General features: G+C 48.2%; 1 protein-coding gene and 1 pseudogene across 13 annotated transcripts in view; one reads left to right on the top strand and one right to left on the bottom strand.

The window, feature by feature from the left end:
• SMARCA4 (SWI/SNF related, matrix associated, actin dependent regulator of chromatin, subfamily a, member 4) overlaps positions 1-24,484 on the bottom strand; it is a 94,792-nt gene that overhangs the window by 48,402 nt on the left and 21,906 nt on the right. For all 13 annotated transcript variants that reach the window (XM_045491898.1, XM_045491901.1, XM_045491906.1 and 10 more), the window contains exons 6-16: positions 23,232-23,490; positions 20,811-20,937; positions 20,116-20,289; positions 18,423-18,596; positions 17,053-17,220; positions 16,885-16,935; positions 12,019-12,149; positions 11,786-11,843; positions 3,377-3,498; positions 1,648-1,798; positions 716-879 (exon numbers count right to left, since the gene is read on the bottom strand). In XM_045491898.1, the coding sequence (XP_045347854.1) occupies positions 716-879; positions 1,648-1,798; positions 3,377-3,498; positions 11,786-11,843; positions 12,019-12,149; positions 16,885-16,935; positions 17,053-17,220; positions 18,423-18,596; positions 20,116-20,289; positions 20,811-20,937; positions 23,232-23,490 (1,579 nt within the window). The remainder of the gene's footprint in view (positions 1-715; positions 880-1,647; positions 1,799-3,376; positions 3,499-11,785; positions 11,844-12,018; positions 12,150-16,884; positions 16,936-17,052; positions 17,221-18,422; positions 18,597-20,115; positions 20,290-20,810; positions 20,938-23,231; positions 23,491-24,484) is intronic.
• On the top strand, positions 5,453-5,540 carry LOC123607835 (annotated as a pseudogene).

Raw genomic sequence — 24,484 nt, 5'->3', positions numbered from 1 at the left:
CCACATGAGGGTGGACCGTCCCCTGGCCTGGGACTGGTTTGGTGCAGGACATGAAACCGGAGCTGGGGTCAATGAGAACCAGCCCCAGGACTTCTAGAAAAGCTCTGGGGCAGGTGAACCATGCTGTGGCAGTGCTGACCTAGGAAGACGGAAGCCCAGGGCAGCTGGTGAATCTTGGCCCCACATGGCTGCCTGCCGGGAGGAGGAGGTCAGCAGTGCCAAGAGGTGGTGAGTAAGAGCCTCTTGGGGACTCGGTTGGAGGACCCAGAGCCTACCACACTAAGTGCTGGGGTTGCCAGAGCCAGGAAGGGAGGTGGACCAGAGGGCCCCGTGCCCCGGGGAGGAAGAGGTAGTGATATTTCCTCAAATGGCTCTCGTCCACTCTGCTAGCGGGAGCCGGTCTGGCTCCCGCAACACCTTGTGTGCAATGTGCTGGTTGGTGGACTTGAAGAGCACTCCAAGGTCATCTTGTGAGAGCTGCCCCAATAGGGATGACAGGCGGGCCCTCCATCACCCACTCTTCTCCCATCCTGCCCCTGGAAACCAGAGGAAGGATGCTGGGTGCTAAGTTGTGTGCCCCCCCCCCAAGTCCCCTCAGAATGGGTCTGTATTTGGAGACGGGGGTCTTTCAAGAAGCTATGAGGTGACGTGAACCCGAGCCGCGTGGCCTTCCCGCTGGACCCTCCCAGACTCCCCCAGGGACGAGAGCACTTACGAGAGAGGTACTATGATGAGAAAGGGCCCATTGATCCGCTTGTGCTCCATGAGGTACGTGATGAGGGCGATGGTCTGGATGGTCTTCCCCAGGCCCATCTCGTCAGCCAGGATGCCGTTCAGATTGTTGTTGTACAGAGACACCAGCCACTCCAGGCCTTTGATCTGCATGGAGAGAGGCAAGCGGCCGGGACTGAAGCCCGAGTCGGGTACGAAAGCATTCCCCGGGCTTCAGAGACTCGGCACGGCCAGGCACAAGTCTGTCCTGGCCATGAACCACCCGTGGTCATCGGGATTTTTGGTATTTCGCTGTCAATCAGCCCAGTCCTTTCTTACTTATCCTCATCCTCAGCAATCACTCCTGCAAAATCACAGGGTTGCCATGCTGGTGATATGTGTCTACAAAATCTCTTTTTCTGGTCCACATCCGAACAGCTAAGTTTCTACCTGGAACGGCCAACAGAAAGCAGGGCTACCGGCTCCCGACACTGAAGCTCCCTGCCCTCACTGCCTCACCGCAGGGCTCTGGGGAACATGCACCGAGCGCCCGTGCACCCATGCCTGGGCCCGTCCTGGCTTGGCCACTCCCGAGTTGTGTGATTCTGCGGAATCACTGCACCTCTCTGTTCTTCGGTTGCCCCCCACGTCCGCCAAATGCGGAGACGGAAGCATGCACTAAATAGGGTTGTTTAGCGCTTAGAAGAGAGCAGATAGCAGCCTCCTGTTCTGCCCGGCATACATTAAGCACCCAGCAGATCCAGATTTATTGCACAATTTCAACTCTTCCTGGAGGCTAGGCTAACAGATCAGGAAAACGGAGGTTCAGAGGGGAAGAGCGAACGTCCAGAGACAAAGACTGGAATATGACTTCGGCAGCCACCCACACCCTGGAAACCCCAGGAGTGCTGTGTGGATGTGCCCCTCCGACCTTACCTGGTACTGTTTAAGGACACCATTGACCATGAGCGCCGACTGCTTATCCACTCTCTCGGTGACAGCATGGGCCACGGCGTAATAGGACTGCAGGCCCCGTGCCAGGGCCTGGGACACACCGTACTCGTCATCAACATCTTGCTTGGCATTCCTGGGAGTTAAGATGGAAACACCATGAGGACACACATTCCCACCTGTGACGACACGCTTCCTGCCCAAAGACCCACGGCCTGACAGCCATCACATAAGCCAAGGTGCAGCCAGTCTGAGGGAGGGCCAGGCAGCAGCTACTAATCCAGGGTGGCCCAAGACTGGGCTCGGGGGCCGTGGGTCCCGACCCCACATTCCCGGAACAGGAATCAAGTCACTGCCACAACACAGAAAGAGTGCATCATTCAGCCAGAGGCCCGTCCTCCAGCCCATTCTCTCTACTGAGCACTCGTGAGGCTAAAATGAAAGCACACACTGAACAGCCTCACACAAGACCAGAATCATTTACACTGTGGCTGTTTTATGATCTAACCTGGAATTCTTTTAAAAAGTGATCTTATTTTTTATTTAGAGAGGGCAAGAGAGTACACGTAAGCACACGCATGTGCGGGGGAAGAGCAGATAGAGAGGGAGAGAGAGGGAGAGAGGGGGAGAGAGAGGAAGAGAGAGGGAGAGAGAGGGAGAGAGAGGGAGAGAGGGGGAGAGAGGGGGAGAGAGAGGGGGAGACAGTGAGTCCCAATCAGGCTCCGCACGGTCAGCGCGGAGTCCACCGCAGGGCTCGAACTCACAAACCGTGAGATCATGACCTCAGCCAAAATCAAGAGTCAGACGCTTAATCAACTGAGCCACCCAGATGCTCCTAAAAAGGGATTTGAAACTATTACGTTTTATGAATGTGACAGACACACGTGATCCGACTTCTGTCACACTGTTTTATAGTGTGCTGTGGTTTCTGGTTTTCTATCTCCTTAAGAATCTGTCAGTGAGCTTAGTGGGCTTTTCCCTATTTCTCTAAGGATTTCAAAGGACTGCATGTTTGCTCTAGATGAATGTTTGTCATATTTAGAGCGTACACAACTCTCAGTTCTCAGTTTCTTTTCAAAAGCATCCGTTAATTGCGTACCATAAGCAACAACTACATTGATATATTAACTGTACTTGTGCTTCTAAGGGCAAAAGATGAGAAATAACATGAATGCCCACCACTAGGGACGGGCTAACACGTGAAGATGTAACACACAACGTCACTGATGACACTGCGTACAGACACAGTGTCACCTCTGAGAGAAAACTTTCAGTGAAAAAAGCCATGGGCAGAAAAGTGGGCCTGGATAGATACACGTGTACCAGTAAAAAGAAACACATGCACACATTTTGCTTGCTGCTGCACGAACTGTCTCTGAAAACACACGACGCTGGAAATAGTCTCCTCCAGGGAGGGGGTGGGGTGGGGAAGGCGGCCTGGGGACCCAGCCTGAGGTGGCTGTTGTTGTACAACTAACTACCTCTTAAGCACAAGATGAACCATGTCAATGGATAGACTGACTATTCAATGCCTATGAAAGTGACTGAAATCCGAAGTAAATCCACTTGGTCTGTTTACAGTCCCTAATGTCTGCTGTCTGCGGGCTGGACAGCAGGGAGGGCCGTCCGTAGAGAGGCGGGAGTCCTGACAGCCCTCTGCTGCCACCCTGAAAAGGGGGCTGGCAGAGTAGGAGGCTGGGGAGGGATGCCTTACTCAATGATGTGCCGGGCGTCTACCTCCGAGACGTCATCGCTGTCTGGATCTGGAATCTTCTTCTTCTCCTCAACAGGCAGGGTGGGAGGCTGTGCTGGCTGCGGCTGTTCCTCTTCCTCCTCCTACCAAGACACAAGCCCACGTCACCTCAGGCCACCCCACAGGGACAGGCAGAGGGCTCCCAGGGGGAGAATGCTTTTGGGAGCAGGCGCTGTTTCCATGCCCTCTTACTATCCCAGAATGTGTCATGCCTCCTCTTTGCTCTTCTCCTCAGTGCTATGATTTTTAGTTTTCCTAGCAGAATACAGACACTTCTCTTTAAGGCTACCTCAAGGGACTCTGGATTCTTGTTACTAGGAGAGTAGATTCCTCCTGCACCGTGCCTTCCCATCACAAAATGCATACTACCAAGCTTATTCCTTGCCCGACCTGATACTCAAAGCCATTTTTGATTTGCTTCTCTTGGATTTTTCTAAGTATTAAACACTCGATAGCAAATTTTCGACATTATTGCTCCTGACTTACTTTAGGCTTTATCGACATGGCTAAAACGTCTGCGCTAGGTCAAATAATGCTGTTGATAATAGGCATCCTAGTTTACCAAGCAGTTTTCTATGAACTTATAAGTTAGGTATAATAATAAATCAGTTACTCTTCATTACTGGGATTTTTCAGCCTTTACGGAGGACGTGATAAAGGGATTTTGTGTGACATATTGACAAAACACACACGAATGTACTTCCCCATGTGAAACCATTCTTGTATTCCCTGGTAAATCAGACAAAGTGCCAGTAGATAATTGTCTTTATGTACAATGGGACTGCGATAAAACTAAAAGGTATCTGTGATGAATCTACTAATTAATTCCAATCAAAATCCCGTGGGATGTCCCCTGGAGAATGCAAAATAACTTTATAAATCACTCGGAATAATGAACAGGTGATAATAGCACAAACATTTTGGGTCAAAAAAAATCATAATTGGTACAGACTTTTCCTAGCTGACATACTATGTCTGGAATTAAAATAGGGGTGGGACCTCCAGCTAAGTCTGAGGGAGGAAGTCCACAAATTCGCTCCTGGAAAACCATCTTCAAAGCTGAACAAAATTGGCAAGAGCAACCATTTCGGAGCTCTGGGGGCCTGAGAAGTATTAATGCTTGAGAAACCGCTGAACGTCGGGTAAGAAGAGTGGGAGACGGTAGCATTCTCACTTGGGTCCGCTTCCATCTCTCCGTCCCCCAGCTCCATGTTGAAGGTTCTGCCAGGGCGGCCAGGCCAACAGCACCGGCAGCTGAGTCTGATGGGGACGCGGTCATTTCGTAGCGGGGGGCACTGCCCCTACCAGCCACTGGCACTGCTGAAATAAAGTGGGGTTGTTTGCCAGCTTTTCTACTTTGGTTGGGAAAGCGCATCACGGGCTGAGCCCGTGACCAGGTGCACAGAAAACGCCAAAGGACCCCACAGAAAGTAAAAGCCAGGGTGGACCTGAAAATGGCCTGAACCTGGAATGTGTTCCTTTATACATTCTATCCATCTGCCAGAGACAGAGGCTGTATTATTGGCTCAAGAGGTCCGAGCACAATCACTGCCTAATCACTGGATAACTACTAAGTTACAAAGGAACATGGCCTATTCCTAGAAAGCCAGAATTAAAAATGAAAATGAGAAAACAAAAAAATAAGCTGAGCAGAGACACCAAAGGTAGCACACGCCACCAGAGCAAGAATTCCACAGATTTAGCCCAAGTAAGTTACTAAACAAACACCACCACCAAAAACCACCACCCAGGGGTGGGAGTCAGAATACAGCGTAGCTAAAAATAGCTTTCCACTAAACATTAGAAGACAAGCGAAAGAGGAAAGGGTGATTACAGTATTCAGTGAAAAAGCAAATGAACCTGTCTCTTTCCCCAGATGTTGAACTTAGCATATAATCTGTGAAGCAATTATTATTACAAATATGTTCAAAGAACCATGGGAAACCATCTTTAAGCACAATAAGTCAACAAATACAGAATCTCAATAAAAGACAGCAAGCCCCAAATTGGATGAAAAACACGAAACTACCCAGCAAATACTCTGGTTTCTCTTCAGACTGTATAAATCTTTCGCCTTTTACTAAAGATTTCCGTGGAAACTACCCAGCCAAGAAGCTGAACAAACACTAAGGAGAAAAAATATAAAGAGAGTTCACCATCAATCTGCTAAAAAAAAAGCCAAGGACAAACAATACTGAAAGCAAGAAAGAGAAAAACGAACCATCAAGTACAGAGGAGCGTCTTTACAATTAGTGGTTAAATTCTCATTTGAGACAGAGACCAGAAAGTAGTGCAATGACACGTGCACAAGGAAAAAGGCTGTCAACAAAGAAATCTGTGTCCAACTAAACTATCCTTCCAAAGTCAAAGCTTCAGAAATCATACTCCCAGATCTACCAAGGCTGAGGGAATTGGTTGCTAACAGACTGTAACTCAAACCCCAAGAAATAAAGAGCATTAAAAATGGTAAATACATGGATCAATATAAAAAGACTCTATAAATACATTTTCCTTTATTTCTTCTCTACTAACTTATTCAGACCAAATCATAAGATTCCATGCAGTATGAATTAGAAGCCTGCATTGTAGGGCTTAGAGCATATGCAGGTGTAACATATGTGACAACAGAGCAGGAAGGAAGGGTGGCAAATAGAGCTACATTGGAACGTAAATTTCTCTATTTTACCAGAATGGAGATGGTATTAATCTGAAATATACTATGATAAATTAAGATGCATTTTGTAATCCCCAGGGCTACTACAAAACAAATAACTAAAAAGGGACAGTGACAACTGAAATCTACAGAAGAAATTAAACGGTACAATAAAAAATATTGAACACAAAAGGCAGCAAAAAGAGGCACAGAGAAACACAAAAAGACCTAAGACCAAGAAAAGAAATAGCCAAATGGCAAATGTAAACACAGTCATATTGATAATTACATTAAATGTGACTGGTCTAAAAATTCAATCAAAAGGCAGGCACTGGGGCGCCTGGGTGGCGCAGTCGGTTGAGCGTCCGACTTCAGCCAGGTCACGATCTCGCGGTCCGTGAGTTCAAGCCCCGCGTCGGGCTCTGGGCTGATGGCTTGGAGCCTGTTTCCGATTCTGTGTCTCCCTCTCTCTCTGCCCCTCCCCCATTCATGCTCTGTCTCTCTCTGTCCCCCAAAAAATAAATAAACGTTGAAAAAAAAATTAAAAAAAAAAAAAAAAAAAGGCAGGCACTGTCACACTAGATCTAAAAAGCAAGATCTAGCTACCTGCTCTCTCAGATTCAAATGAACAGACAGGTTTAAAGTAAAAGAATGGATAACCATAGACCACACAAACAAGCAGTAACCATAAGAAAGCTGGAGGGACTATACTAACATTGGACAAAACAGACTTCAAAATAAATATTACTGGGGACAAGGACAGATATTCAATAATGATAAAATATCACATATATCAGGAAGACAGAACAACTAAGTATATCTATCAATAGAACGTGAAAATACATGAAGCAAATCTGACAGAATTTAAAGGAGAACAATTCAACAAAACAGAGATTTTCCCATTTCATCCTCAACAACATCATAACAACTAAACAAAAGTCAGCAAGGATATACGGGACCTGAACAACACTATCCACCAAATGAACTCTCATTTACAGAGCACTACGCCCAAAAAAATGCAGAATCCTTTTTCAAGTGAACATGAAACATTCCATAGGATGCTGAGCCATAAAATGAGTCTCTGTAAATTTGAAAGAAAAATCATACAAAGTAATCTTACACCATGAGAAAATTATTTTATTTTATTATTATGTATTTATCGGGGGGGGGGGGCGGCTCGTGCATGCACACAAGCAGGGGAGAGGAGCAGAGGGAGAGAGAATTATAAGCAGCTCCACACTCAGCATGGAGTCTGACATGGGACTTGATCCCACAACCCTGGGATCATGACCTGAGCCGAAATCAAGAGTCAGACACTCAAATGACTGAACCACCCAGGCGTGTGCTCCTACCACGAGAAAATTAAATTAGAGAACAAAAACAGAAAAACTCTTGGGGCACCTGAGTGGCTCAGTCAGTTAAGGATCCAACTTCAGCTCAGGTCATGATCTCATGGTTCGTGAATTCCAGCCCTGCATCCAGCTCTGTGCTGACAATTCAGAGCCAGGAGCCTGCTTCAGATTCTGTGTCTCCCTCTCTCTCTGCCCCTCCCCTGCTCATGTTCTGTCTCTCTCAGTCACAAAAATAAATAAAAACATTTAAAAAAAATTAAAAAAAAAAAAAAATCACAAGGGAAATTAGGAAATACTTTGAACTGAATAAAAACAGAAACAACATATCAAAATTTACCGGCTGTAATTTCAGCAGTACCTAAAGGGAATGTAACTTTAAACAAGTATACCAGGAAAACAAGTCTCAAATGAGTAAACTAAACTTTGACTACCAAAAAATGAAAGACAAATTACTGAATCACCAAAATGAGCAATGAAAAAGAGATCACTATGAAACCACAGAAATACTATAAGGACATAAATTTCTGAAACTGAGTCAAGAAATGGAAAAATTTGGGAAAAAAAAAAAAATCTTTAACAGCTAACTGTATCAGTAAATAAAAATCTTCTCACAATGAAAAGGCCAAGTCCAGATGGCTTCAGCAGTGAATCTACCAAATATGTTAAGATTAAGGATATCAAACTTTCATGAACTCTTCCAGAAAGTACAGGAGAACATTTTTCAATCCATTCTGAGGCCAATGTTAACTACAAAGCGAGACAAAAATGTCACAGGTAACTATAGACTAATATCCCATGAATATAGACCCATAAGTCCTCAACAAAATAGTAGCCCCACTGCGATACACAGGAAAGATTATACAACAGGACAAAGTAGGACTTATCCTAGGAAAGCAAGGTTGGTATACTATCTAAAAATTAACTTACATAATAAATCATATTAATAGGTAAGAAACGAAAATCAGACAACCAACTTAAAAGATAAAAAATATGAGACAAAATGGGGCACGCCTGGGTGGCTCAGTTGGTTAAGCATCCGACTTCAGCTCAGATCATGATCTCACAGTTCGTGAGTTTAGCCCCCCATAAGGCTCTGTGCTGACAGCTCATAACCTCATAGTTCCTGTGAGGTCCAAAGCATTGCTTTGGACTCTGCTGCTCGGGATTCTCTCTCTCCCTTTCTCTCAGCCCCACCTCTGGTCACGTGCATGCCCACGGTCTCTCTCAAACTAAATAAACTTAAAAAAAAAAAAAAAAAAAAAAAAAAATCCCCTGGGTGCCCGGGTGGCTCAGTTGGTTAAACGTCTGACTCTTGGTTTCAGCTGAGGTCATGATCTCACAGGTTCATGGTTGAGCCCTGCATCAGGCTCTGCGCTGGCAGTGTGGAGCCTGCTTGGGATTCTCTCTCCCTTTCTCTCTGTTACTCCTCCACTTGTGCTATCTCTGTCTCTCTTATAATAAACAAACTTAAAAAATCCAGGATAATTTTATTAAAAAAAAAAGACAAAAAACTAGCAAGCATTTTTGTAGTAACTGACGAGCTGACCCTAAAATTTATATAGGAACCTAAAGGATCTAGAAGAGACAATCAAAGTCACAAAAGTGAAGGAATAACACTTACTATAAGCTACAATTATCAAGGTAAAGTGGTAGTCACACAAAGACATGAAGATTGATAGAAAAGAAATGAGAGGCAGAAAAACCCTTAATTTATGGTCAACTGATTTCCCACAGACTAACCAAAGAAGAAAAGAGTGGTCTTTTCAACAAATGGTGCCAGATAAAATGGATATCCATATGCAAAAAAAAAAAATCTTAGACCTGTATCTCAGACCACAGGTGGCAGTCAATTCAACCATGACCTTAAATGTAAGAGCCTCAATTACAAAACTTTTAGAAGAAAACATAGAAGAAAAGTCTTTGTGACTTCAGAGAGTTCTTAGATGTAACACCAAAAGACCAATGCGTGAACAAAAAAATTTGATAAACTGGGTTTCATTACAATTAAAAAATTTTGCATCTGAAGAAACACTACCAGGGGTGGGTGGAGGCAAACTGGAGTGTCTGGGTGGCTCAGTCTTGGTTAAGCATTTCAATCTTGGTTTTGGCTCAGGTCATGATCTCACGGTTTTTGAGTTTGAGCCCACATCAGGCTCTACGCAGACAGTAGATTCTTCCTCTCCTGTCTCTCTGCCCGTACCCTGCTCACGCTCTGTCTCTCACAAAACAAATAAACTTAGGGGCGCCTGGGTGGCTCAGTCGGTTGGGCGACCGACTTCGGCTCAGGTCATGATGTCGCAGTCCGTGAGTTCGAGCCCCGCGTCGGGCTCTGTGCTCACAGCTCAAGAGCCTGGAGCCTGTTTCGGATTCTGTGTCTCCCTCTCTCTGTGACCCTCCCCCATTCATGCTCTGTCTCTCTCTGTCTCAAAAATAAATAAACGTAAAATAAATAAATAAATAAATAAACTTAAAAAAAAAAAAAAGGCAAACTGACTAGGGAACTGGCAGAAGATATTGTAAATTACATATTTGATAAGGAACATGTACCAAAAATATATAAAGAATTCTTATAAAGAATTCAACTCAATGATGAGACAACAAACAACAAATTAATAACGGGCAAGGAATGTGAATAGACGTTCAACCAAAGAAGATACATGAATGGTGCATAAACATATGAAAAAAATGCTCAACATTATTAGTTACTAGGAAAATGCAAATTAAAGCCACAGTGAGATACTGCTATACACCCACCAGGATGGATATAATCAAAAGGACAGATAACACCAATTGTGGACGAGAATATGGAGAAACTGGAACCGGTGAAATGGTATAACCACTTCAGAAAACAGTTTGGCAGTTTCTTAGAAAGGCAAACATAAACTTACCATATGACCCAGCAATCCCACTCCCAGGTATCTACCCAAGAGAAATGAAACCATATGTCCACACAAAGACACGTATGGAAACGTATGAAGTGTTTATAGCAACATTACTCATAACAGCAAAAAACGGAAACAACACAATTGCTCATCAGTTGGTGAGTGGATAAAGTGGGGTTCACCATACAATGGAACAGAACTCAGGAATAAATAGCAATGACCTCTTGATACACAAACAACGTGGATGAGCCTCAAAAACATTTTAGCTGAAAGAAGCCAGATACAAAATGCTACATGTTACTGGACTCCATTTATATGAAATATGCAGAAAAGGCAACATCTACAGAGACAGAAAGTCAATCAGCAGTTTCCTAGAGCTGTAGGAAGTAGTCAGAACAAACTGTAAACCAGGAGGAAGGGGATTTTGTGGATTATAGGACATTCTAAGATTGTTGTGTGGTAGTGAATACACAAGTCTATAAATTTACTACAAATCACTGAATCGCAGCATTCCTCTTAAGGGTAGGGAGGGAGCGCCGTCCCAGGCCCTACACACAATAAACCCCGGATACCTCAAGTGGCAAGAAGGAGAGTGAAAACAGGACAAAACATAAGATTATAGGTGAATACTATGCGGATTTCAGGTTGGGGGAAATATTTGAAGAGCGCTTTAAAAATCAGTAAAAAAACCACTTGTAACTGATTAGAAATGGGCAAACGATGCAAAACATTCACAGAAAAAATCAGAATGGTTAGTTAACTTGAACAAAACGCTCCACTGTAACAGCAATCAAAGAAACGCCTGTGAAAAGGTGGCAAAGCTTTTTAAGGCCCTGAAAAAGCCTTTTAAGATACTTTAAGCCACAAGTGAAGGGGGAGTGACAGAGAGCCCCCATCTGGATGCTAATGATGGAGACGCCCCCTTATGAAACCGTTCCCTGAGTTATCCTTCCCAAGGAGGCAATCTGGAACGGACAGAGGAATGAGGCTCTCCGTTTACAGCTTTGGCAACCAAGGAAATATCACCTCAACATGGCATAATTAAATGACTCAGAGAATTTACACAATAAATGCAATCATTTATGTTTCCAAAGAAGGAATTATAATGGGCGATAACGTACACAATCTAATGACCACAACTTCGCACGGATCTTTCTGGAGGGCGGAGTTTCAAATGTTGAGCACTTGAAAGGCGGCTGGTACAGTTGAGGATGGGGAGTTTTAAATTCTATTTAATTTGATTAATTTAAGATTAAAAGAGTCACATGTGGCTAGGGGCTACCCTACTAGAAAGTGCAGCTCTAAAGCCCCAAGTTTCAGCCAAGACTGGGGCCTCAGCTGCCCTGGGCCTGCTTCCTGCCCCACGCAGTGCCCACCCAGAGCAGGAAAGGATCACAATGCAAAGGGGTGACGGATGCCCAAGGTGTGAAAGTTACCACGACAAAGCACCGAGAGCCATGACGGCCAGGAAATGGACTCTTACCTCCTCCTCTTCTTCTGAGCCACTTTCTTCACTATCAGATCTTGGAGCTACTTCATACCTAGAAAAAACAGTCATGATTTAATATACATCTCCCTAGAACCCATAGGATTTACTTTCCTCAACAAACTGGCTTGTTTCTAAAGGAAAGCAAAATCACCCCCCAGCTGCCAGTGCCCCTGGAACGAGGCCAGCTCAGGACCCCTGGCTGCATCTGAAAGTGAGGCCCCACTCACCCGGGGTTCATCTCAAGCCAGGCCTCTAGCTGCCCTGCTTTGGGGGCATCTGTGCCCGTGAGGATCTTCCCGCTCTCGACATGGATAACTTTTACCGGGAGGTCACTCATTTGGCTGGTCTCATCCAGAGGCTGAAAAAGAGTCACATGTGTAACCGGAGATTCCGTGGTATCCGTACCTCAGGCTTCTGCCAACTAGGGCCAACTGGGGAAGCGCCCTCCCAACTCCATGCCCCCCAAAATGGCACCAAACATGGCCACTGGTTGTGAAAATGGATTAATGACATATGAATAATCCAGTAATAACACAGAATCACCGGATGACTGCTGCTTCCTCACGGTATTTCATTTTCAGATACATAATACATTCACGTAGTTCAAAATCCACAAGGGTACGAGGTGTGGACCCGCCCCCACCCCCATTCTCCCCCCCCGGCCCCATCTGACAGCTCTCTGCACAGGTGCCTACCGGTGTCTGTTTCTCATGCACCCTTACAGACACACAACCCTTACAGAAGACACAACGATTCATTTCTCTCCCTTTATACACAAATGACTACATTATTCGCATTCTTCTGGCCCTTGATTCTTTCAACTGATACTACCTTTGTAGACCTCCTCAAATATCCTCATCCTTTTCTGTTAAACAGCTAACTAGAATATTTGAAAAACAAAACAACTACCTTCCTCTTACCAACAAATACGGAATTTCTCAGTTTCTCATTTTGAGATGTCAACATTGGAAGAACATTTCCCCCCTCCATTTGCTCCTTCGAATTTCCTGGAGAAAACCTCCAGGAGGAGAGGAGGTTCTTGTTTAAACTTTTGTTTGCATCAGGAACTGATCCCCGTCCCCCTCGGCCCCTCTAAGTGTCACACTCACCGTCAACATGGCCCACACTCTAGGTAGAGATGAGCTTTCTAGGTAGAGACTGCGACCAATCTCCCCCTCAAAGCTGCCCGCCATGGAAGGTGACAGTAACCACCTGTCACATGAATAGGCTCTGCGGACTGCCTGCATCAGTCCCAATCAGTGACTTTCACCCCCCAAATGCTCCCCAGGGGTGGCTAACAGGGCTGACGCCTGCACTTCTCCCGACCCCCAAATTCTGATTCAACTGCTCTGGGACTTTTTAAAAAGCTCCCAGGCAATTCACATGTGCCGAGGCTGAGAACCACTGGCTGAGATCAAGCACAAGTCACGGTCACCACTGAGTGATGCTACTGTAAGCAAATAGGAGGCGCGGCCACAGGTTACCCAACAGAACTCCCTTTACTGCACTTTTCTGCCCTAGGACTTTTTCCCCTGAATGCCCCACATGGCCTTACGAAGGCTTTCTGCCGTAGTAAAATGCCAGCCCATGTTCTCAAAATTTCAATATAACATTTAAGATAAAATCTCATGAAGTAAATATGTATCTGAGTTCATTGCCAGTCACTCCCATCAGGAATCTGGCCTACGGGAAAAAGTATGCATCTGCTATGGACTGAATGGTGTCCCCCCCACCTTGCCCCCAAGAATTCGAATGCTGAAGCCCCAACTTTCCAGTGTGGCTCTACATGGAGATGTGGCCTTTGGGGGGTAATGAGGGTTCCCTGAGGTCACAAGGGTGGGACCTTCAAGATGGGACAGTGCCCCCGTAAGAGACAGCAAAGCTTGCTCTCTCGCCTCATATGGGGACACAGCAAGAAGGCAGCCATCTATAAGCCAGGAAGAGAGCCCCACCAGGAACCGACCTTGCTGCACTTTGATCTTGGATTTACCGCCTCTAGAACCGTGAGAACATAAGTCTGCTATTTAAGCCAGCCAGGCCATGGTGTTTTGTAAGGGCAGGCCAAGCTGCCCAGGAGAGAGCATCAGAAGGTACCGTACAAGAGGGCTCTTCACAACAGCGTGTGTCACAGGAGTAAGGGAACATGGGGAAGAGCCACCAGTAAGGAAGGAGCAGGGGGTGGTACATCAGGACCAAGCAGTGCAGGACCTTCCAGACAGCTACGAATAGGAAGAGAACTAAACTACCAGTCTGAAAGCTGAATGAGATTCCAATTCATCGAAATGATAAAATTAAAACAGAATTAATGGCCTGATATGGACAGTGGCCCAAGACACTCTGCTAAATGGAAAGAGTCTAGCTTAATGTCCAGATTGCCCCAAGTGGTCTTACAACAACCCAAAAAAGGACACAGGCATAAAGATTCCTGGAAGTGCAGGGAATACCAACCAGGGCTCAACATGCAGGCTTGTGAGAGCAGGTGCCACAGGGGCTTCTGCTTCTCTTCAAACCATTTAGGTATTTTCTGCAAGAAATACTACATTTCGGCAACACCGCAAAGAATAAGGAGAGCGTGTGTGAGCTAATGTGGGAAGACGTCAGAGACAGAATGCAAAGCTGGAAAAAGAAAACCATCTGGTGGCTCACATACAGAAAAGGCCCCAGAGCCAACACCCCAACGCTTACTCACACTTTTCCTCTGGGAGGTGGGAGTGAGGAGGGCGTGGGGGCGGGCGGCGGGAAAGGAAACGCCTCTTATTTACGTCTGTCCCTTTTAAAGGTCTGTCCCTTTTAAACGTCCTTCTCCCAAATGAGAGTACTGAGTGAGAATGGCTGCTTTTGGGAGGCGGGTAGGAATGTGGTAGAAAAAACGGTGCGTGGGGACAGCAGCCCCTCCCTGAGTGGGCCACTTTGCACAGTTCTGACTTTTAGAAGCAGGCTAGTCACGTTTCACATACAAAATAAATGATGAGTAAATAAGTAAAACCAACAAGGATGGGGGAACCCACACTAATGGGAGCACAGAGAAAAACTAATCCAAGTAACTTTCGGTGTGGGGTGGCGCAGAGCAGGAGAGAGAGGGAGAGAGGAGGAGAGAGGGAGGGAGAGAATCTCAAGCAGGCTCCAAGACCAACGCGGAGCCCAACGTGGGGCTTGATCTCATGACCCTGGGATCATGACCTGAGCCAGTATCGAGTTTGATGCTCAACTGACCAAGCCACTCAGACGTCCCCTCCACGTAACTTTCAAATGCAGTATTAGAAGCGCACAATTTCAGGCTGAATAGCTCCAAACACAAACTAAAGTAGCCAGGAGGCTTCCTTTGCAGAAGGGTGCAAGTTAGCAATTCTGAATTACTTCCTGTATGTTCTAAGACTGAGCAAATAAGGAAATAGAGCATGGCTAATGGAAGCCAGGTTTCAGGCTGTTACAGTATGGAAAGAGAGAAGGATTATACACAGAAGTATCCATGTGAACTGAAGGTTCTGAATATATAGAACTAGTGATGCAGACATAAACTGATTTCCTAGATCTTTTCGCTAAGAAGGCCTAGAAGCAATGACAACCTGTACCAATAATCACATCTAAAGAGAGATCTTGATGGCCGCCTAACTGGCTCAGTTAGTAGAGCATGCGACTCTTGATCTCAGGATCATGAGTTCAAGCCACACTTGGGCGTAGAGCTTGCCAACTTACCTTACTTACGTATAGAATAAACAGAAATAGAGACAGAGAAAGAAAGAGAGATCTTGTTTTTTTACATATTCTTCTCTGGTAAAAAGAACCAAGGCACCGTGGAGAAATGACTGACTTCCAGGGTTTAGGCAGAGAAAGCAGAAGATGAACTTGGGCCATTTCAGTGTGCAAGAAGTAAGGAAGCCCTCAAAAGATACATGAGCCAATCTGAAGGGGCTCCTACTGGCCCAAATTCAAACAATTTGAACTTCAAGATAATGACCGTAAGGATTAAACTAAAACAGAATCCTATGAGTTGGTACCAGGGGTTGGCAAACTGTTCCAAGAGCCACAGAGGAAAGAAGACAAAAAGCTTTTCCTTCCTGTAGAAAGTCATCTACAAAATGCAGAAGAAATCAGGGTGGAGGGGGGGAGCAGGAAATCACCATATCGTAACCATCGTGGCAAAAACGGATACAGGCGGAGATCATTAAGGATACAGGATACAGAAGCTAGTGGGTAGAAGTTTGAGGAGTTAAAATATGTTTAAAGAGCCTCCAGTACCTCCCCAGAAGGTACTTAATAATCACAAAATGAGAAACAGTAACTTTTCAGCAGAGATGCCCTGGCAGACACCAAGGGATCAAGGTCAATGTCACCAGTGACTGAAGAAGTCTACGCCATGCACTCTCGACGTGACGCACGGAGAAGAACACAGCGTCACTTCTGGGTCTTGTTGCCAAGGACACATAACCTGAATCTAACCAAAAGGGAAATAGTAAGTCAAACCCAAATTAAAAGCCATTATAGGAAATACTTGGCTTGTTCTCTTCAGAAATGCCAAGGTCAGAAAAGGCTAAGAAGAAGTGAGGAGCTGTTCAAGATCCAAGGAAACCAGACAGACCGTCACTAAATGAGACGCTCGGCCACGGAGTCGCAGTGAAGGACACTAAAGGGACAGCTGGCCAAACCTTAACAAGAGCTGTGGATCTGATCATAGTATTATTGCATCCATGGAAAAGACAGACCTTGTTTTTAGGAAATATAGTGGGGGGTAAAGGGCTGTCCTGTCTGCATCTCCCAAACGGTTTTGGAAAAAGTGGTGTGTGGAAACAGGGAACCCAGGTGAGGACTAGGCAGGAATCCTGTGGCCTGTAATTATGAGAGAGTGAAAACTGAAAAACAATGGCATGTGCAAAACAAAAAGTCTGGAAGCAAACATACCCAGGAGTTAACCACATACCCTCCTGGGGGTGGGGTTGAGGAGGGGTGGGACGTGGCAGGGGACAGATGTGGATTCTTACCACTGTCACATACAGCTCTGGTGAGCTTTAAACAGCTATAAAAATGTAAAGGAGGAAATAGATCGAAGCTCCCAGGGCTGGGCTGGCATTTCCAGGAAGCCCCTGATTCCTCACCTCGCCATCAGGTCCGATTGCAGGCGTCTGTCCTTCTGCGTTTTCTGCCTTCTGGAAGTAAAGAGAGAGACACGGTCACTCCCTGCCTGGGGAGGCAGCGGCACCCGCACCAAGACGGCTGCTCGGGTCCCATCAAGAGGGCAGGCACGGGGCGGGGTCCCAGCGCACCTTCTTTTTCTTTTTCTTCTTTTTCTCCTTGGCGACCTGGGCAGCCTTGTGCTGCCGCACCAGCTCTGTGAGGTTCGCCACGTACTCGTCCGTCTGCTGCAAGAGGTAGGCCAGGCGTTTGTCCTTTTTCTGGTCGATGAGCTTGCGGTAGCCCTCCTCATCTTCAGCCTGCAAAACGGCAAGGTTATGGTGTTTGCTTGCAAGAGACACATGCTTGTCCATTAGCGCCCACGGCAGGGAACCCGGGGTCAAGAAGGCCACTGGGGGTTGCTAACCGGCAACCAGCCCACACTAAGGGAGTGTTGGGCCTCCACCACGGCCGTGCTGCATACACACCCTCCACGTAGCTATCGCCTCCCCCTTCAGTATTTCCTCAACCTCTACCCAGGGCGGACCCTGAGGGGGCCTGCCAGACAGACCTGCTTCTGCCAGAGGTCATCTGAAAAGGCCAACAGCAAGTCTTGGCCCCTGTGTCCACAGATACACCCCAAATCCAACACTCTCTCTGGTCTGGGCCATTTTACCGTCACAGACGCGTGCAGCAAGCCCCTCCTGGTTTTCTGATAATAAACCTGATCGTGTCACCCCCAGATTACAGCCTCCTGTGGCTCCCACTCACGCTCAGAATTAAATCTAAAGCCTTCCTCATGGCCTGCAAGACCCAACAGGACTGCCCTAGGGACTCTGGCATCACTCGTGCCCTCACCACGCTATACTAAGGGCTGCCTGCTGTGCCTCGCACTTGGCTTTCTGCCACTTCAGGCTCTTAACCTTGGTTCCTCCATCCCTGGGAGGCACTTCATCCAGGGAGTCATGCCCACCCTCCCAGAACACCCCATAAACCCCCACTCCCTCGTCCTGCCTCTTTCTTGTCAGTGTACTTCACACCATCCAAAATGATCTAGTTGGTTCCGCCTGGGCACCTGCCTTTCTAGGGCCAGTGGGGGCAGCCGTGAGGGTAGGGACTGCACGCTTCTTACTCCTGTGGCCAGGTACCTAAAGCAGTGCCTGCCAATATCTGCCCAGCTGGAGAATCGCCTCTGAATAGCCAGACACAAAGGGTGGGACAGAGGACAGGGATCACATCGGTCACTCTCGAACCTGGAGTCGGTGCCCCCTCCCTTTTCTGGGGAGAACACAGAGCCACCAGCTAACCAGCCTAAGGTCTTCTGATCACTGGTGGAATGAAGAGGCAAAGGTCTCAGACCAGGTCTCTTGGACGCCCAAACCCAAGCCCGTTCTTTCTGTCCGTCCCGACGCTAACTCGAGCAGTCAACCGCCTCAGCAGAACACAGGGTCATCGATCCCTGGTGTCTGTCACACCCGAAGCACACACAAAGGGACACAACGTCACGAAGGCAGGACTTTACCATGAGCCTCCGCATTCTCTCTTTCTCAATCCTTTCGTTTTCCTTCTTCTGTTCCCTCTCCGTGTTGGCGTGGTACGTGGCCACAGCCTTCGTGAGTTTCTGGATTTTGCCTGTGACCGATCTGTGATATTCTTTGAAATCCTTGGCATGCTGCAGAATGCTGTTGAGGTATTCCTGCAGGAACACACACAGAAAAGAGGACTGGCTATTCCACAGGCTCACTACAGTGTTGCCCCAGCCGAGACAAAACTTTAAAGGCAGTTGGCTTAAAACCAAGAGGACATAACCAAAACAGTACCAGGACACCGTCTGCCTATGCGGTTCGGCGTTCTCTGGACAAGGAAACACTCCATGCCGGTGGCCGGTGGGAAGGGCCCTCCCTCGTGTACAACAGGGCAAGCCGCCTTGCTGGAGCCACCTGGCACTGAACGTAACCACTTCGAAACGCTCCGACCCTCCAACCGATTATTCCACTGCCAGGAATTTACTTTTAAGGAAAACGAGCAGATATTGGCCAAAAGAATTCAAATACAAGAATGCCCAGTTCAGCGCTCTCTTTAACACTGGAAGGTTGAGAACATGCTACCTGTGCCCGAACAGGAAAATGGTTGCATAAATTACTGGATGCTGGACACACTAAGGAACACAACATACATGTTAAAAATCATGCTTCCACAATACTTAAAGACAGAACAACGTGTGTACGTATTTGTTTACAGGTGGCTACTTAACTTCTGATTATTCTGTGCACACACAAGGAAGCTACCTGGAATGATATACACCAAAAACCCTTGCTAACAGTGGTTACCAGTGTTAGATAGGGAGTAAAGAGCTTTAGAAAATGTAAATGAGCAAATGGGGCGCCTGGGTGGCTCATTCGGTTAAGCATCCGACTCCTGATTTCAGCTCAGGTCATGACCTTGTGGTTTGTGGGTTCAGGCCCTGCGTTGCACTCTGCGCTGGCAGTATGGAGCCTGCTTGGGATTCTCTCTCCTTCTCTGCCCCTCCCCCACTCTCTCTCTCACTCTCTCTCAAAATAAAATTTAAAAAACTTACCAAAAAAAAAAAAAAAAAAAAAAAAAAAGGAAATGAGCAAATAAACAGAATCATCCCCACATCCTACTCCAGACAGATTTGGTCTTCCTGACTGACCTTGTGAAAGTGAAGTCAGATCACGGCCTCCTCTGCTCAGGACTCTCCATGGCTCCCCCCTCACTCAGAGCAAAGGTCCAAGTTGTGCCCTCGGCCCAGAAGCTCTGCCCGTCACCTCTCCCCATCCTCCCCTTCTCCCCACACTGGGATCCCTGCTGGTCAGAGAACACAGGGCACATTCCAGCCCCAGGGCCTTTGCATCTTCCCCCTGGATCTGCAAAGTTGCTTGCCCACATGTCCCTGTGGTTACCCTCCCTCAGGTCTCCACTCAGATCCACACTGTGTAAACAGCCCCTCCGTCACCCTCCATCCACCCCTGCTTTACGCCTCTTCATACTCCACCACCTCCCAACGTGGTATATGTGATTATGGCCCGTCCTCCCACTGCCGTTTGGTTTTGTCCACGGACATACTCTCGGTGCCCAGAATACCGTTACGGCGAACAGAAAAGACAAACAGGCAGCACGCTCAGACACAAACCAAACGAGACTCCACAGCGTGCAAGCTCAGCCGAGCCTCGCGCTGGGTGGGGACCCCGCACCTGGTGCTTCTGCCGGCGCTTGCGCTCCTGCTCGATCTTCTGCTGCTTCTCCAGCTTCTCGGTGATGCGGGCCTCGCGCAGGGACTGCCGCTTGCTGCGCTTGTAGGCCTTGGCATTGAGGGCCGTCTCGAGGGCGGTGTCCCTCCTCATGCACACCACCACCTCCTGTCGCAGCTTGAGGAAGACAAGACGCGCACAACTCCGTCAGGTCCACGAGTAACTACGCATCCCAAGCTAGACAGAACGCTGCTCTGGATTTCCGGAAGGATCCTTGCTAAATGCCGTCTGGAGGGGGCCCATGGGTAGCGCAAGCACAGGTCAGGAGACAACTGCTTTTGGACACCCAGCAGAAGGTTCTCTCACACCTTCAGAGGTCTCCAGCTTCGCCTATCGTCAATCCCACAGAAAATACTTCTTACGGGTCATTCAAAATTAAAGCACCCTCAGAAACAGGCCCATTTTTAAGTCTACTGTTTCAAAATGCGATGTGATGTCTTAGGGAAGACGCACAACTACGCATCCCAAGAATGGCTACTGTCCCACCGCTGTGCACGACACGAGAGGAGAGATGTGCAGGCAGCTAATGAGGACGCAAGGACACTGCTGCTCTCAACGTCAAGGTGCATTTAATAACTGCCTGGCAAGTAGAAGAAAAGGCCCTTTTCCTCAAGCAGCGGGCCTGCACCTGTGCCCACCTGCCTCTGGAAGTTCAGCAGCCTGAGGGCCTTGAGCTCAATGGTCGCTTTGGTTCGCAAATCCCCGGCCAGGGACCCGGGAAGGTTTTCAAGTTCCTGAATTCGGTGTGCGATTCGAGCCTGCAGCCTGGGATACCGAGACAGAAGAAAAGAGCAGTGATGAGAGATCTTGTCTATTCACGGGAACTCCTCTGTTCCCTCTCTTTAAAGGTGGAGCTTCAGGAGAACCTACCTCTCAAGGAAGGCAGATCCCGGTGATGAGACAAGAAATAGCTCAATAAAGGATGCCAGCCACAGCGCACAACACATAAAGAGGAGGACAGGCATAGAAACCAGAACCCGACAGGGCACACCTGCCTTCTGACATCCCAGCAGTGTGAGCGGCTTATGGAGGCAGACCAGTGTCTCTACCCCAGCCCTGGGTCTCTAATTCGCCTAGGGAGAATGCGCAGAGCAACCCTACAGGCTTGGTCTTAAAGTTCAAATGTGATAATCCCCCTTCTCAGCGTTTCGCATATTTATTAAGCACCTACTGTGTGCCAGGGACTGACCCAGGTGTTAGACCTTAGCACTAAACAAGACTAACAGGGATATTTGTTATTCTCATAGAGCTCACAAGCTTATCAACAAGACAGGCCATAAAGCAGTTAAAAATGTTTACACTAATTCCAGAGAGTATCATGTACTCTGAGAAGGGAGCTGGAAATGAGGGAGGTGGACAGGGCCACTTTGGGCAGGTGACCTCAGCAATTAGGCCTAAATTAGCCAAAGAATCAAGCCCAGCCTCTGTAAAGGCCCTGGAGCAGTAATGAGTCTAACTTACTCAACAGAAAGAGGAACAGGGAGAGTGGAATAGGCAAGGACAAAGCCTCGGGCAGGGACTAAAAACAAAAAGGCGCTTCCTGGATGGGCAATGGGACACTAATGGCAGATTTGAACCTGGGGAAGAGATCTAAAGAAGTCACTTAGAAGAGACTTCACACTGCCGTGTGGCAAACAGACTGCACCACTGAGGGTGTATAGGTGGGGCAGACCAGGTGGCTGCGTCCACAGTGTGAAGAAGGCCACCAGTTCCTGGGACGGAGGAGGAAAGCTGAGATGAGGACACGGAGGGTGAGGGAGGGCGAGCGATAGTCAAGGGGCTGCAAGGTCTGGCCCAATGAGCTGCTGCCGGGTGCATGGAACAGAGACTGGAAGGAAACGGTGGGGGGAGGGACAGGAGGACAACCGGAAAGGCCATGTTTAAGCTGTCTAAATGGTGCCTGGGTACAGGGGTGGGAGCTCCAGAGCACATCACAGCTGGGGAGGCATTCTGGAGACTGTTATTGGGCAAAGATTTCCTGATACATCTGGGGATTATGGCGAACGAGGCCCAGCCCTCCCTCATGGAGCTTACATTCGTCAAGGGAGGCCAGCCCTGAGTAAGTTATCAATGCAATGGAAAAAAGGGGGAGGGAGGTACAGGGTGCTCAGGAGGCAAATCTGAGGTGCCCCAGCAGTATGGGATAGAGTGATTCAGACCTGCCGAGTGCCTGGCACCGCAGCCAGCCCCTGGCACCCAGAAGGCCTTGGCAAAGCAGCCAACAACTAGTGATGTTTGGGAAGGGCCCATCACAAAGCTTGACCGGTTGCTTGTGGAGTGTTCATGAGCCGAACATCAGCAAGGAGAAACGGGCACTTCCATTCCCACACCTACTGGGACAGCCTCTGCAGAGGGCCATTTTGCAGACTCTCAGAAAATTTCCCTGCATGTGTCCCCCATACCCAAGCAATAGCAGTTTTATGGATTTATTCTGACACATGTGCATATAGTACTGTTTTAACAAAAGATTGGGGGTGGGGATTCAAAACAACCTGACATCCCTTATTACGGCTGAATAAATTATGGTATAGCCCCCCGGTAGATACTATGCGTGCAAAAAAGGAAACCTCACTGGGGCACCTGGGAGGCTCAGTCGGCTAAGTGTCTGACCCTTGATTTTGGCTCAGGTCATGATCTCACAGTTCATGAGTTCAAGCCCCACATCAAGCTCTGCAATGACAGTGTGGGGCCTGCTTGGGACTCTCTCCCTCTCTCTTTGCCACCCACCCCCCACAAAGCACACACTCACTCTCTCTCAAAATAAATAAACTTAAAAAGAGAGAAAGAAAGAAAAGCTCACTTTGTACAAACAGAGAATGATCTAAGCTATGCTCCCACGGAGGAATGGTGTGCATGCCATGTAGTATCTGGGACCACAGATACCAGGGCTGCCCAGGCATTCACCGGACTTCTCTGGAAGGATATGTACTTATACAGAGAACCAGGCAGCTGGTGACAGCTCTCTGGTCACATACCCCACTGGCTTTCAGAACAGTGAGCCAAACTGACACGCATCAGGGCCGCCCCGAGTGAGGGGCCCCAGGCAGCCGCTCCCTCACCTGTACTCCCGCTCCTGCAGGATCTCCACAGGGTCCAGGCCCCGCGGCTTCTGGATGGGGGTGATGCGGCTCTGCTTCTGGTGCAAGGGCACCATGGGGGCAGGCTGGGCAGGCTGCCCCGGCGACTGTGTCTGGGGTGGCATCACCGGGGAGGCGGCAGGCGGGACGGCAGGGGGCGCTGGTGAGGGGCGGCCCGTGGGCTGTGGGGGGATCAGCTTCTGAGGTGTGCTCGTGGGGGCAGCAGCATTCGCCATGGGTCCTGGGGACGGTGGGGGAAAGAGGGGTCAAGCGGCGAAGACAGAACTTTGAATTCTGGCTCGATTCCAGGGGTAAATGAAGAGCCTGCCGGGCACTCCCTGCCCCGGCGACAACCTCGTCCCCGCGGCTGACTAAGCCCTCAGCCCGTGCAGGCTGCCACGCTGCTTCCTGCTCAGGGGTCTCACTCCCTCCTGCTTCCTCTAGATCTCAACGTACGTGCCCCTTCCCGAAGGCACGCCTGCTCAAGCACCACTCACAGGTTGGGTCTTGCCGCGTATGGCCTCCTAGGACCAGAAGTTTCCGGACTGTCATCCGGTGCCAAAGGAAGCCTACTGAGGCAATTAGCTCTTCAGTGCCCATCACTAAACCTCGTCCTTCGAGAGAACGAGGAATGAGTCCATTTTGCCCATGCTTCATCCCAACAGATGCGCCTCTCCAATACTTAAGACCACGTTTTACACAGAACACAGAGACTGCGCACACAAGAAATGGAACCCTGAGCCACCCTGTCACCCTGCCTGCCTCCCACAGCACTGGAGGATATTCTCAGGAGGCCAGGGGGTCACACGTGGCCTCCAGGCTCTGAGGCCCAAATTCTGAAGGCTGGTACTCACGGCTACAGCAATGCCACCCCACAGCCTTGCTGCAGTCATACAATGGACTCGCTCATCAGCACCCTTCTCTTCTTGGTAAAGACAGCCCAGGATCACCACGACCCACAGGACAAGGTGGGGTGGGAATCATGCAGTGGAACCAAACTTAAACCTCTGGGAACGGACCAGGGACGGATAGACCCAAGAAGGCAGAAAGAAGCAAGGACTTGGGGCACCTGGGTGGCTCAGTGAGTTAAGTGTTTGACTTCAGCTCAGGTCATGAGCTCCTGGTTTGTGAGTTTGAGCCCCACACGCTGTCAGCATGGAGCCGGCTTGGGATTCTCTCTTTCTCCCTCTCTCTCTGTCCCTCCCCACTCATGCTCGCTCTCTCTCAAAATAAAC

This window comes from Leopardus geoffroyi, chromosome A2 (assembly GCF_018350155.1).
Source record: "Leopardus geoffroyi isolate Oge1 chromosome A2, O.geoffroyi_Oge1_pat1.0, whole genome shotgun sequence".
NCBI classification, from domain to species: domain Eukaryota; kingdom Metazoa; phylum Chordata; class Mammalia; order Carnivora; family Felidae; genus Leopardus; species Leopardus geoffroyi.
This window is presented reverse-complemented; position numbering and strand designations above follow the sequence as displayed.